The sequence below is a fragment of the Telopea speciosissima genome, chromosome 4 (assembly GCF_018873765.1).
Source record: "Telopea speciosissima isolate NSW1024214 ecotype Mountain lineage chromosome 4, Tspe_v1, whole genome shotgun sequence".
NCBI classification, from domain to species: Eukaryota; Viridiplantae; Streptophyta; class Magnoliopsida; order Proteales; family Proteaceae; genus Telopea; species Telopea speciosissima.
The window spans coordinates 16,163,624-16,179,033 of NC_057919.1; the positions used below are offsets into that span (position 1 = coordinate 16,163,624).

The 15,410-nt window shown below is 38.0% G+C and overlaps 1 protein-coding gene across 10 annotated transcripts in view; it reads right to left on the minus strand.

Annotated features, from left to right (window-relative positions):
* The window catches only part of LOC122658879, a 71,026-nt gene that overhangs the window by 6,297 nt on the left and 49,319 nt on the right, over window positions 1–15,410 (minus strand). For 5 of the 10 annotated variants that reach the window (XM_043854024.1, XM_043854021.1, XM_043854028.1 and 2 more), the window contains exons 24-31: window positions 12,512–12,828; window positions 10,844–10,960; window positions 10,534–10,701; window positions 10,184–10,312; window positions 9,988–10,077; window positions 9,712–9,818; window positions 9,452–9,600; window positions 5,911–5,993 (exon numbers count right to left, since the gene is read on the minus strand). In XM_043854024.1, the coding sequence (XP_043709959.1) occupies window positions 5,911–5,993; window positions 9,452–9,600; window positions 9,712–9,818; window positions 9,988–10,077; window positions 10,184–10,312; window positions 10,534–10,701; window positions 10,844–10,960; window positions 12,512–12,828 (1,160 nt within the window). Of the gene's footprint in view, window positions 1–2,376; window positions 2,819–4,521; window positions 4,666–4,746; window positions 5,043–5,116; window positions 5,201–5,457; window positions 5,581–5,725; window positions 5,822–5,910; window positions 5,994–9,451; window positions 9,601–9,711; window positions 9,819–9,987; window positions 10,078–10,183; window positions 10,313–10,533; window positions 10,702–10,843; window positions 10,961–12,511; window positions 12,829–15,410 lie in introns of those variants that run through there. The other 5 variants (XM_043854022.1, XM_043854019.1, XM_043854023.1 and 2 more) reach the window with 5 other exon arrangements.

The following is a 15,410-nucleotide window of genomic DNA, read 5'->3' on the forward strand; positions in this document are numbered from 1 at the left end:
TTCAAGTTCTAAAGTATCTAGAGAATATGAATAAATAACCAAATTAAGAGAAATAATATATAACCTGAGGGCTTTAATTGCAAGTCAATCCAGCTGCTGTGTAACCTGATTCTCGGGTTCTGATGACAACTGAGTCATTCCTGGTTGCATCTCATATTTAAGTAATAAGCATCTCACTTTCCTTCTACCAAGAGACAGAGAGTGATATGACAGGAGTCTAAATTTCCATCTCAAGGAATGTAAAGGAAGAGGGGTGACCAGTGAGGAGTGGGGGGTTGCTGGGTTGGGGAGGGAGGGGGATACCTTTGAAAAAAGTAGCATGTACTGTAAAGTGTAAACTGTTACTACAAGGGTTTTACCGTTTTAATAATCCGTTCCCGATTCGGATCGACCTGTATCGGTCAGATCGGACGGTTTTACTACTATATTTCAATAAAAAATGATTTATTTACATGTTTACCCTTGATCATTATTCCTGGATCAATATTCTATCGGTCAATAATCGGTATCAATCTCTATCGATACCGAGATGAATCGGCCGACCCGATACCAATTCCTTGAACCATAGTTACTACTTACTGTTGGTGCTCGAAATAACAGATGAACTTCATAGTCCTGTAATTTTAAGGGTGTGTGGCAAGATCAGGAGAGATAGAGTAAGGAATGATTGTATTAAAACCGGTGGAAGTTGCACCAATCCAAGACAAGCTTCATAATTGTCGCTTGAGATGGTATGGTCATGTCCAGCAGAGACCTTTGGATGCACCGGTAAAGAAGAGTGACTAGATTCAGTTTGAAGGGACTAAAAGAGGTAGGGGCAGGCCTAAAATGATTATTAGAGAAGTGGAAAGAAAAGATATGCATGTGATTGGATTCGATCCTAGTATGACCGCAAATAGAGTTACTTTGGAGGACAAGGACTCATGTAGTTGATCCCTTCTAGGGGAATGTTCCTGGGAAGCCTTTTACTTCTTTTACTTCTTTCTATTTCATTTATTTATTTTACTGTCATAGCCTCTATCGGATCCATGTAACCGACCCATTTAATTGGGATAAGGTTATAGTTGTTGTTGTTGTTGTAATTTTTTTGGTTTTTCGATTCAAGATAGAGCATACAGAAACCAAAATCGAACTGAATAAATTGACTTTTGGTTAGCTTTTTATTTGGTTCGACTCGATTTGTATTCAATTTAAGCCATATTTTAATTGTTTGCGATAACTTTTTACATCTTTACCAACAAAAAACCCCCTTATTTGTGGATTTTTGTTTGCTGCTGTGCCATCATGCTGCACAGCAGCGGACATGTGTACACAATGGGTCCCACTGTGTATACATGGCCGCTGCTGCGCTGCACGATGCGCACATCAGTGCCTCTGGTACTGGAGCGGATAAAAATCCCTTATTTGTAGGGCTATAATCTACTAAACTTTTTTCAACATTAAAAAAGTAATTTTAAGGGAATCAATCGGTTTCGTTTTCCGATTCAAGATAGTACTTTGGTTTTTTGTTTTTTTCTATCTAAAAGTAAAAACAAAAAGGCGCCCAGTTCTGCATTATTGCTGGGCCCGAATCGTGGGCTCTTTGTCCCCATCACTGTGAGCACTTACTCTAGGCAAGACAAAACCAAGGCGGCCCTTTTTTTTTATGGAATTGGAGAGCATTGTGAGCACTTACTCTAGGCAAGACAAAACCAAGAAGGCCCTTTTTTTTTATGGAATTGGAGAGCATTGTGAGCACTTACTCTAGGCAAGACAAAACCAAGAAGGCCCTTTTTTTTTATGGAATTGGAGAGCATTAATAACGGGGAGGGGAGGGGAGGGGAGGGGAGGGGGATAGGGGGTGGTTTGAACTCATGATCTCTTATTTGAAGAGTTGATCTGAGGAGTTAATCTTTTGCCAACTTAGCTGACCCCTTGGTGTAAGAAGACCCTTAAGAAATCTGCCTCGCACAAAACCACTCACTCTTACAACACATCCCCGTACGGGATTAAAGTTTCAAGACTCAATCACAAGATCGGAAAAGAGCATCTCAATGATTGCAATTTACTCACCAGGTCTTACGTTTTTACAGACCAAGACCACGGTATTTTGATAAAGAGGCCAGATCTAAACAACGTAAGTGTGGCATAAAAGAAAATGTAGTCAGTTATATATGGACTGCAATATGAAACACTAAATCACTTCTTTTATGGACTGCAATATATGCTCTCGTGTCAACCTTGCAATCAGTTACCAACTTGTATACAGAAGGAAGACAGCATATCATTTCATAAGATGAAAATTTTGTACATAATATGCCGTACTTCGTTTCTTCATGGATTGCAATAAACTCTCCCACGAAAACTAGAGCTCAAAAAAGCAATCATGTTTAAGTCTTACAGCCGCTCGAATGTAGGAGGAGAACTACATTATGTACAGAAATCACAGCTAATTTACAACTTATTTACAGTTGACCAAAGGATGACATACAATTCAATTGTTGTCATTTTTATCAAGAAAACTTATCAAAAATCCACTAACAATTCTTCTTGCTACAGCATTAGGAATGCATCGGCATAACCGTCCATCCACATAAGCAATCATCCCTGAGAACACAAAGCTGCGGATCCCCCCTTTCCAGTTGAAATTCACTCTTTTCTGCTCTTTCTTGGACCCAGGGACTATCTCCTTGCCATCAGCACCCTCAGCACCCTCTGATTTTATCTTCCAGTTGATGGAAGCCATAAGCTTATCAGCTTGCTTTCTCAGCATTCGGATAGCAAAACTCACAAACAAATGTTCACATAAAGTCAGCACTGTAGGTCCAATTTTCCATTCCTGTATTATAAAACCTATGGATGAGTTATTTATGAAGAAGATAGAATTAATGTAAACATAATCACAGAAATGATTTTCAGGTTCAAGAGGAAATTCTTGCAAGCACCAATAAGATATGGAGGTACTTCATAGAATAAGACTAGACACTGAGGATTTTGATATTTAAAATCTTAGAGCGGATTATTCATAGAATTAGGTTGCTCTCTCAAAGATTAACATCGTTAATTGGAAACTATGCTAAAGCTGTATACCAGTTCAGGAAGCAGGTCAAAGCAGGGAGATGCACAGACAAATGTTTACTCTTAGGCCCCTTGCTCAACATTCCATTTCTACTTCAATTGATGATGGGGCCTCTACTAAGCTCTGGTTGGATAACTGGCATCCAGCTGGTGTGCTTCTTCTTCAGGTGGGAGACAGAACTGTCTACAGTCTGGGCTCTGACAGATCTGCCATGGTCTCGCATATCATTAGAGATTCTGACTGGAATCCCCCCTCCTCTCCTCATGTCCTGGATCCTATCTGGGCTGCTCTTCCTCACCTTCGCAGGCCCCCCTTGGAAGGGGTGACATCGCTTCTTGGACAGATTCTCAGTCTGGCTTATTTAGTTTGAAATCTGCTTGGAATCTCGTCAGAGCTCATGGAGATATAGTCATTTGGAACAATGTTGTTTTGACTCGCCCAGATATCACGTATGCAGTTGGGGTGGTGAGTCAGTTTATGCATGCCCCCAAGCGTGGGCACTTGGATCCTGTACACCGGATCCTCAGGTACTTGAAGTCCTACCCAGGAAAAAGTCTTCTATATGCCAAGTACAACCATTTGAGAATTGAAGGCTATGCTAATGCTGATTGGGCTGGATCAGTTTCAGACAGACGATCTACATCAGACTATTGTACATTTGTGGGTGGTAACTTGGTCACATGGAGGAGCAAAAAGCAACCTGTGGTGAGCAGATCTAGCGCAAAGGCAGAGTTTGTGGAGATTCCTAGCAAAGGAAATAAGGAGGGAGGAAAAGGCATGAACAGGTTTGTCCCAGGCAGTTTGGACAATGGAGGAGAAGTTCGGGTGACAAGAGCACATGTCAAAGTACTTGAGAGGTTTTGGGCCAAGGGATATGTAAGGTTGAATGAGGAGAGCTATGGGGCAATGGTCTGAGATGCTAGGGGGGTGTCAAAAGAGGCATGGGAAGATGGGAAGGCAGTTAACCAAGCTTCATTGACAAGGAATCTGTCCAATTTGCAAGCAATTCTGGAGTTCATGAAAGCAGTTCCTAACAGAGAATGGTTATTTTACCTTTCCTAACAGAGAACCTGTCCAATTTGCAAGGAATCTTAATTCTTAGTTTGTAGCCTTTTATTATTTGAAAATTTTTGTTTCTGTCAGAAAACTAATCACTTCCAATAGGTTCAGTTACGAGAAGAATTGATGCCAGAAGGTCGAGATGCAGGAAAAATCTGGCACATGAACATAAAGAGGTGAAAAAGAAATACAAACACTGAGAAATAAAATCTGTATTCTCTTTGTGCTTAGATTTATGTGGAAACTCAGTATTTCTTGAGGTAGCAATGCCTTCCAATGAAACGTCTTGGATATATAATTAATGAAATATGCTTGTGCTGAAAATAAACAACGAACCAAAACCATCATTAAGAAGTTTCCATTAGAAGCACATGAATTCCAAGCAAAGGAAAGAGAATATTTACGCTTTCTCTTTGCAGATGACGTAACGGACGAGAAGAAGTTGAATGTTCTCCTTTCAATAACGCCTTGCTTACCAGGAAGCTCTTCACCCGGTCCATAATCTCATTTATGAGGGTGCTGTTTGGGGGAAGATTTTTGAGAAGAACCTGCCAAAATTGGTGGATGCGTCATGAAAGTTTCTGAAAATCAAATATAACATTAGTGGTGGAGGTGGGTTGGGAGTTTCATTGGGCAAGAGCAGTAATATAGATATGGTTGAGCACTTAAAAAAGCAGTGGAATTCGAAATTGAATTCAACGAAGGTTGCATGCGGCAGCACACTGCTGTTGTAGAATCTAGACAGCAGATATCCGATACTGATAGTTCCCTTGTAAGTACTAATAAAAATATCAGCAAACACTTATTTCCAGAATATGAACAAAAGTGCCTGAGCAAAATTCGAAGTAATTTTGTAGCATGCAAGATGAATTAGTCAAAAGGCCTCCATTCTTCTGGCTAGGCCATCAATGCTTTTTCTCCTTGACTGAAGATGTAATTTTTTTTTTTTTTAATTTTTTTCAATGTAAAAAACACAAAGGGACCTGGAAAGAAAATCACCTGGTTTTCAATGACTCTCACTCTCAGATATTCCTGTTTGTAGATTGTATCCAACATAGCTTGTAAATACCCTTCGATATATAACTGCAATATGGTTTCCAAATAAGTTTAAATTGGCTGAATTCAGAAATGGAAGCACAACAGCAGCTGGGAATCTTAATTTCCTGTTACGAAAAACAGAAATCTCTCCCCTATCTGTTTGTGCAGCGTGGTAGCTGAGCAGTATTAGAAATGCACTTGGCAAAAAAAAATTTTAGAATTTAAAGCAAGAAAACATGGAAATATTCCAAAGATAATCTTATATGACTATAAATTAGAAATACCATTAAGTCAAAAGTTACCTCATCAACCCCAGGACTTTGATCAAGCTTAATTTTTCTATCAGGGCCACCCTCCATGAAAGCAGTTCCAAACAGTGATGGCTCCATTGCTAACTTCAATATCCCTTGGTGAAAGCCATTTACCTAGAGAATACCACAGCAACCATCCAAAATCAAGTTAAGTATTTTTTACTGAATTCTAAGACTCTCATTAGAAGAAAACCAACCCACAGAAGTATTAGAGAAAGCAAAAGAGTTGCACCCACAATAAAATTAAGAATGCTTATACCATTCCATTAAATCCACTTGCTTCTGCTCCCTTCAGAACAGAGTCAGATATTTCAGTAACAGCAGCAAAGAGAATATTCGACCCTGCAGTTCTCATCTGCAGAAAAAAATTTTGATTGATAATCTTTTCAAGACTCATACAGTAATACTGTTCAATCTCCATTATTTCACGACTACAAAACTTACGGTTTTGCCCAGGTCACCAAAATATCGTTTTGTTCCCGAAAACCCTTTTTTGTCAATGCATTTGCTGATGAATTTGAACATTCCTGTCCAGAATGGAAGCATTCATCAAGAACAACAATGGGAGAGTTTCAAGATTCTGACATTGAAAAGATAAGAATAGAACAAGATAAATCTGATAAAATACCTGTAAAGGGATATGAAAAATCAGTAATTTATCAGAACCCTTTGCAACCAAATGTTTTGAGAACAGACTGCATTTTCTCTATTTTCTTCAATCTTTGAAGCCACAGTCTTGCTTCTAACTAAGATTTATATTTTACTCCTTCTGTCCCACAAAGACTGTCCATTTTGACAAATCTCACTGATGTCGTTGATTACCCACTAATATTGAAAGTTTCCAAAACTATCCCCGCTAGTCTCTTTATTGTTCATTTTGTTTTGCTTTTTAAGTTCTAATAGACCACAAAACAAAGGGTAATTTGGGAAAGAGAGAAAAGCTTATTCCATAAAATGGTACAATGGACTAACAACTTAGGACAAAAAAAAACTAAAAACAGCACAGTTTTAGTGGGATGAAAGGAGTAGAGTTCATTCTTGCTGGTGACTGTTAGAATGTGTGTCTCGGTTGGAGGTCCTTGGGTATTCATGGACCTCTGTACTGTGGGATTATGTTTCTAAGTAGTTTAGTTTCTTATTGTTACCTTTCCTATTGTAATTAGACTTTAGCTTCCTATTGTGATTAGGCTTTAGGCTTAGTTAGCTAAAGAGTTTTATTTCCATTATGTAATCAGTTCAGTTTACTAAAAATACAATTGGCTGGTGCGATAGATAATTCTATTTTCCATCGCACAGCCTTCTCTCCTATCATACAACTTCTTCCATCTTGTTCCACTCCAAACCGTAAATCCAACTCTTTTCCTAATTCCCAAAACCCGAAACCCTAACCCTAATTTTCTGATTTTATACCATTAGCTTCCCCTAGCTTTATCATCTATCACACTCACCTATTATTCTAACCTAAACCCTAAAAATTGGCCTAAACTTCAATTCTGCCCTATTGCAACTGCAGAACCAGCAGCCCCTTGGTTCCTTTATCACTAGATCCTAGATACTTGGCCTCTAGTAGGTCCTTTGCCTATCTAGAGCTACATTACCCCTTCTGCTGATTCCAAAGAATCCTAAAATATGAGGAGTGGATGCGTGAGAATGATACCCTCCTTATCTGGTGTTGAACAGCATGGATAAGGCTATTGCAGCAAATGTCATGTTCCATCCCACTGCCAAAGGAATGTGGGATAATTTGAAGTGAACCTTCTCCCAAGAGAAGAATATATCCCGTGTTTATGAGTTATATGATACACTTGTTACTTTCAAGCAAGGGGACAGGTCCTTAAATGAATACTTTAAAGCCTTTACAAGTATAAGAGAGGAGCTCAATATTCATCAACCTCTTACTACTAATTTGGAACAGTTGCAACTTCAGCGGGAAGAATTTTATGTTGCAAAGTTTATGGTCGGCTTGCACTATTGCAACCTGTTGGTTGCGGATTTAAAACTTGGAAACAACCTCTCATGTGATTTTTTTTTTAAATATCTAAAAATTCCATAAATCTTATCATACTAGAACATCACTAAAACCAAAAGAGCGGCATAATCATCTATTGTTTGGATATCTAAAAATTTATTTTCATTCAAAGCGACCTTAATAGCGTTTGCACACACCAAATAGGGTTTTGACCGGAACATTACTCTATTAATATAAATCAGATTTAAGAAGTTTAAGACTTGTTGGAAAGCTGGTTTTGTACCCTACCTAATACAAAAAGACTCATTCCTATTGCTTATTTAAGTTGATTTACTCGAATTATATGTGTTTAAATACTAAGATTGTATGAAATAGACCATATTAGTATATATATACAGTGTAGTCTACCAACCTGAGGTCCGAAGTCAAACTACCATTTTTGGTCTGATTTTTAAAAATCTAAGGGTTCCACTATGTTTATAGGGCCTAAAATAGGCTGTCCTACAAGTATCATGACCTAATTAGATCATATAGCCCCCAAAACCCAAGTTTGAAATTTAAAAAAAAAAAAAAAAACAGTTATGACTGAAATCTTGGTTTCGACTGAAACATCTCAATTTCGGGCCTAACCAAAACCATGCCCAAAATCGAAACCTCGAACCTTGTTTCTAGGTCAATAAAGACCATATAGGGATCCTTATTGCAATTTCTAAATCTTTTATGGAGTCTCCTAAGTAAATAATAACTTATGTCGTGGATCTTCTTGGCATAAAACCAAATTGGTTCCCCGTAATAATAGTTTTTTTTGTCTCAGGTGGGTTTCAATAACCCTCTCACATAATTTCACAGTATGACTCATTAGTTTTATGCATCTATGGTTATTGCAACCCTGAATATCACCTTTATTTTTGTAAATTGTAACTACAATCCTTCTCCATTCATCTAGCATTTTCCTTGTGTTCATAATCTTATTAAACAGCTTGGTTAGAAAAGATAAACTACAAATTCCTAAGTTCATCTACACTCCTATTGGGACCTCATCTGAGCCTAGTTCCTTTGCCTACTTTCATCCTCTTTATAGCTCCTTTTACTTCAGACACCCTAATCTTTCATACATATCTACGACATATGGTGTCTTGATGAGTAATGCAGCTTTCCTAGACATTATTACTCGAAACATCTTTTCATTTAGTAGGTTGTAAAAATATTTTTCCATCTCTCCTTAATGTCCTCATCCCTTATTAGTATTTTACCATCTTCACTTTTAATACATCTAACATGGTTGAGATCTCTACTCTTCCTTTCCCTTATTTTGCCTATCTTATAGACAGCTTTCCCCCCCCCCCTCCTTTCCTTTGTGCTCAGATTGTTATAAAGATCTTCATATTTCTTCACCCTTGCTTTTCCCACAATCTTCTTAGCTTCATTTCTAGCACATTTATACCTTTTTAGATCTTTTACATCCTTGGTCCTTTCACATGTCTTAAAACTAGCTTTCTTAGTCTTAATGGCTGCTTGAACCTCATCATCCCATCAACATGTCTCCCTAGAAGAATAATGTTTTCCTTTCAATTCACCTAGGACATCTTTAGCAACCTTCTTAATACAAGTAGGCATCTCGTTTCGCATCATATTAGTATCTTCATCCCCACTTTCCTTGTTTGACCCCTTTATCCGTAAATGATTTCAAGATATCGCCTTTGAAGCTCCACCACCTTATCCTAGGGCAAATAAGCTCACCTTTCTTACGATTCTGTGTAATGGGGCACATATCCATGACTACTACTAATCTATGTTGTGTGATTAGGCTCTCCCCTGGTATATCCCCATAGTCATTACATAACAATCTATTGGAGTTTCTAGTTAGGAAGAATTTATTTGGCTACTATGATTCCCACTTTTGAAGGTAACTAAATGCTCCTCTCTTTTAAAATTACCATTTTTAAGGATACATAATATAATTTTTACGAGCACAATGCTAACCATAGTAGAACAAAAGAGTAGAAATTATCATACCTATGGTGAATCCCGGAAGACTGATAAAGCCACTTGAAGGATCAAAAAATACATCAAGCGAGGATGAGGCAGAATCATCAAAAATAGAAGCAAAAGCTGGTGGGAGCAATGGACTTCCTTTCGCAATATATATGGCCCGCAGAGCATACCTAGAGAGTCAATTCAATCTATAAGGCAAACTTATTTGAATGATGAAGCCCTATATAACCCAGAATATACCACATGTAGCACAGGACACGAAAATTATCTAAAAGGCTCACCACGAATAATGCCGTGCACATTTAATGAACAATTCACGCACTGTAACCAAAGCATGCGTAACCAGGACTCCATTGAGCTCGACAACCTTTTTCTTTACAGTGGGAATCTATGAAAAAGTATCAACAAAAAAATCAAGCAAAAATAAAGCAAAGGTAAGTGAACAAAAAGGGAAATGTAAGTAAGAAGATGGTGTTGCCAGGAAGACAAAAGCAAAAGAGCAATTGTCAAGTGTATAGAACCAGACAAATATTATTCCATGAAATATTCAGAAACACCTTTATCACGCTATGCAGTAAGGATCTTAATGTCTCTTGAGATGAGGTATAACTTGAATATGAGTCTCCAGGAAGAAAGGTTGCAACAATCTTTACCAGTAAATAAAAGTAAACATTAGTTGGCTGTTAAAATTTTAGTAAACAATGTAAGGATCAGTGAAGACATAAAAGAGATGGACAGTAAAAAAAGTCGAACCTTTACTGGATGGATCTCAAAATGTTTAAAGTAAAACTGTCGGCTCGGAGCATTTGAGTCACTGAGTGATGTTCTCCAAAATGGGACAAGTCTCATCAGTGTCTCCTCATCAAGGTTCAAATCCATGGGCTGTGGATGAGCAGAATGTTTTAGTCAAACGATATTCTTTTTTTCCCTTTCTGTAATTTTCACAGCTACTTCTATGCAGAAACCCATATAAATGCATATTTGTATGAGAACATTCAGTATTGAAAATCCTAATGCCAATTGTTGTTAACTAACAATAGAAGATGGTTGTAACTTGTAAGACAATACAAAGATAAAACTATAAATGTGCCACCCAGTGTTACCTGCAAAAGAATGGAAGAGTATTTAACTTGTGTAACATTAGAGTTGGTCGAGAGTAGGATGAAGACAATACGCAATATGTCACTGTCTATGTCAGAGTAATCCAATTGATTTCTCCGAAGCACTGCAGCGAAGGGTGCTCCTATCCATTTTTCATCCACATTTACTGACTGCATTGTTCAGAGATGCAAAAGCTATCAGAAAATGGAGAGAATACACACTGAATTGGATTATTTACTGAGTACCTACTTTAAAGCATATCATTGAGGTCACTAGATTTTGAGAAGGATTCTGGAATGGAGAAATTATTACCTGTACTCTAATTTGATTATATTTATGTTGAGCAGTAAACATTGAGTCCACATTAATGTTTCCAAGTCTTACAACTAAAAGCGGGGAAAAACTTGCCATCTTGCTTGCATCTACATCCTACATAAAAATAAAGTACAAGTACCAATTTTAAATAAATAGAACTGTTTTACCATCAGCCTTAATATAGTAGAAAGGGAAACATAAAAGAGCAGGACAGAAAAACAATAAAACAAGACAGCGATGCTCAGAAAATTGTAGGATCAAGCCCGCCATATTGGATTTGCAGGCGCTACATGGACTATTAAAATTAGAGTACAGGTGTTTGCTCCATAAAGACTTGAAATGAGTAAATATAAGATCAAGAGATTCCCAGCTATTATCTAGCTTGTGCTTGTTCAGGAGGAGGGCTTCTGATAGTTCATGATCATACGTCCTGGGACCAATAAGTAATTTGTGATCATGGATTCTGATACCAACATGTACATCAATTTGTAGGGGAATAAATGAGGTAGCCTTGAGTTGATAATGATGTGAGACCCAGACAAGGAAAAATAGGGCTAGGTGACATTAGCAAAGCAGACTATGCAAAATAGGAGCTGCAACCATTTCTCACCAGTGCTGATGCAAACACTGACATGATACACATGCATTTCAACGTAAATCTATGATGTTTTTTTCCCCCCTTTTTCCAGACAAAAAGAGAAGGGGTGTTAGTGTGTGTGTGTGTATGTGTCTGTGAGGACTGAGGATTAATAGAATTGCAGAGTTAACTACTACAATAAGCTGGAATGATCCATAGAGATAAGGACAATAAAGAAAACTGATGTTTACATGAATACATACAAATATTTTGAACAGTAGATTCAGTGCAACAACAATAATATAGTTATTTATACTAAACTTGACCTCATTAGCCGATCCCATTAAGTTGGGATAAGGCTGAGTTTATTGTTGTTGTTTTACTCAACTCAACCTCATCCCAGCAGCCTAGGGTTTAGAGAAATACTTATATGATGTAAAAATAATTTTAAGACACTTAAACACATAAAAAATGTAGTAAACTCCACCTCGAGTTCCCGTACCCTAAGTTTTGGGATTGATTGAATCCGGCACCTCATATTGGTGTTGGGTTCTGATGTTGTTCCCATGTCCATGAAAATAGCTAGTGACTCTAGCTATCCACAGATTTCATGGTATAACCTAGGTGACAAGCATGCCCAAGACGAGCAGTTCCCTTACGTGTCAAGTCTTTGGCCCTCCAAATGTTATATATCTTGAGCATTTCTTGTTTATAATAAGTTTCTATCATATCATTTTTACCCTCTTTATATTTCATTTTTAGGCATTTAAAAGAACACACATGACACACCCGGAAAATATGGCTCAGCTATAAATACGGTGCTCACCTTGGCCCCCACCTAGGCACCATAACAGCTATTGTAGACACATACACACTAATATTGCGGAGGTTAAGCTAGGAAGGCCGTAAATATCCCCCTTTGATTTCCTCCAAACAATCTGTGGAAACTCGCTAGAGAACACTCAACTATATTCCTATTTATGCAAACAAAGAAGATAATGCAACCTTCTACATCAGGCCAAACATATATTATGACTGGTCAGAAAATTTAGTGGTCAATAATCAAAATATTTTAACTGAAGACTGACCTCTGTTCTGTTCTCGAACAAGTGGACAGAAAAGTAGGAAACTCTCAGTCGAATCTTTGCTCTTGGCTGAATCACTGAATCTTCTTTACAACCATCAGAAAACTTACAAAGTCGTAGAACCCGTGTAGGACCATCTGCATATACTTCAAATCCCATCTTTGACATCTCCAGTTGATGGGGTTCATCTAAATTAGTTCTTTGATCTCCTAGCTTCATTTCCAAAGGTAAATGAAATCCCAGCCCTCTATGTTGCCTTTTGAAGAATGGTCTCCAAGCCCGGATCTTGTCCATGTTAATTTCACATAATAGATGCAAACCTACAGAAGTAGACCAAAATACACAATAAGGTGATTAAAGAATCTCACAAGACTTCCCTAACGAGAACCAACTTATAGTATATGGATGGTAGAGGCAGACAAAATATAAAAAACATAATACTGATCCTTCAGGACATAACAGATCATGAGAAGTATCATAACAGATTCTCCAATCCATTAAATGCCATTGTCATTAAAAGAATAATTTATGCAATCCCGGGTCATGAAACCATGCTCTGGGATTGCTGTGGGCCCACAAGAATACCAGAAGTCTCAAATTAAGAGTTTAGTGACAGACTGGTATCAGGAGTTCGAACTCCCTCATAAGGCCATGGCTAGGTCTGAATTCTAGGCGATAGATCTTTCAAACCCAGGCCACTGATAATTAGTTAGCAGGTACCAGAATAATAGGTAGTTAAGAGAGATTTATCACAAGAACGGACCTGGCGGAAGGCATTCAACCAGCAACAATAGATTTTTCGAATCTCCCCAACAGAAAGTCCTCTTGGCCTCAAGCTTGGTAGGGTAAGTCGCCTATAGATAGTGTTGAATTATTTATCCACCCGTGTCCCCCTTTGGATAGTCCGCCATGTTAGAGCTCTTGTATGATATACATAATGTTTCCTCCCTTTCCTACAAGGTCGGCCTTTAGAGGAAGCGGTTCCAACATGGTATCAGAACAGGCAGGGGTCACGGTATCGAGTCCCCCTGAGAGCGGGCAGATGTTGAATTATTTATCCACCCGTGTCCCCCTTTGGATAGTCTGCCGTGTTAGAGCTCCTGTATGATATACATAATGTTTCCTCCCTTTCCTACAAGGTCAGCCTTTTAGAGGAAGCGGTTCCAACAGATAGGCATCCTACAACCAGAATCTTAGGACGAATGTGCAGGGAATGAGAGAGATCAATATCAGTCTTTGAGCTATTGTAGAACCGCTAAAACAGAGCAAGGGAATGAGTGAAGTGGCAAGAATGTGGAGAAACAGAAAACAGAAACGAAGGTAATGAGAATAGAAGGGAAGGAGAAGGAAAAGGAGTATAGAAGACTCTCGGCGAGGGTAGAACTGAACCAGAGAGACAGGACCATTCCAGTATTTGATTCACATGGATTCTCCAATCTATAGCCACTAACAGCTTTTTGCACATAGTATCAGCCAAGTTACATAAGGAAACTGATTGAATAATCCCTATATAACATACTAAATCCAATAAGGAATTCTAGGAAAAATCTCTCCCCTTTGTCAAGCATGCAATGCAATTAAGTACATGAAACCCAATTTCCTCCACTGTTACTATACAACAGAGAAATGGGGGCCCCAGGCTCATATTTGTAACAGCAAACCCAATGACTTTGGTCTATTGCTTGCACATATTAGTTAAAAATCTCATTTTTCAATAAATTTATCCTCAGCATAGATTCACTAGTTCCCCTAAATTCACAAAACCTTTCAACTAAACCTAACCTAAATACATCTAAATCATAGGTCTGAGATTGGACACTTCCTTGTGAAAGGTCTTAGTTATTAAAAGTCTATGGTTAGGAAAATAATGTAATCTTATCTAGGGAAAAACTAGGGAAATACAAAAATCTTGGCACCTGAACAACTTTACTTGTAAGCTGAAAAAATGCAGCATAAAATATGTTAAAAAATTTGATCACAGAGCAAATACTCAAAAAATGAGACATAAGAGAGTGAGAGAGTTAAGTTCCTACAGGAAGTGAAGTAACAAGTTCAAGCCACCATAATTTTGATTGACTACATTTGTAATGCCCTGCATTACGATAACACTGCTTTAATATTAATTTATTTTGTTACTGGTAAGAACAGTACAGGATTTTGTAGAAAATACCAGCACTACAGGGTGTTGTTCAGATTCTTAGGTAATATAATAGTCCTTGAATTAATATTATAATGTTATTTGAATTGTTTATTAATTTATTAAGCATGATATCTAAGTTGAATTATTATAATATTATTCTAGTATGTTCAGAATATTTTATTTATAATTATCATTGCATTCTTTACATGATTGTCGTCTGAATAGTGAAAACAAGTAATAAGCAGCTGGATTAGTATTAGTGAGCCACTTAGAGGTACTAGTAGTGATTAGGAGCTTAATTAGAACTTAGAAGTAAGCAGGTGTGTGAGCAGGTTAAGTGGTAACAGGTGTGTGAGCAGCTTAAAGGTGAGTAGTACTTAATCATGATTCGTGGAGGATTTAATTATGATTAATGAGGGATTAGAGGTGGCTTAGCATGATTGGACTATGTGTCCAACTTAAGGGCTGCCACATGGTGCATGAAGAGGATGAGGTTGTGATATAATTAATAGCCACATGGCAAAAGGGTGAGGTGTAATCAAGGGTCAGCCACTTTGTTTGACCAAGTCTAAACAGCCACCATTTTCATGGCCAAGGTGGTGGTACCATTGGCAATAGGAACCCAGCCACATGGCTAGAAGGAGGTGGTGGCCATGGACCTGATTTGACTAAGTGCACTAGTGGATCACATGGTGGCCTTAGAGGCAGCCACCATGTGCATGCTTAAGTAGGTGGTGGCAAGGCTGGGACAGTAACATAGTT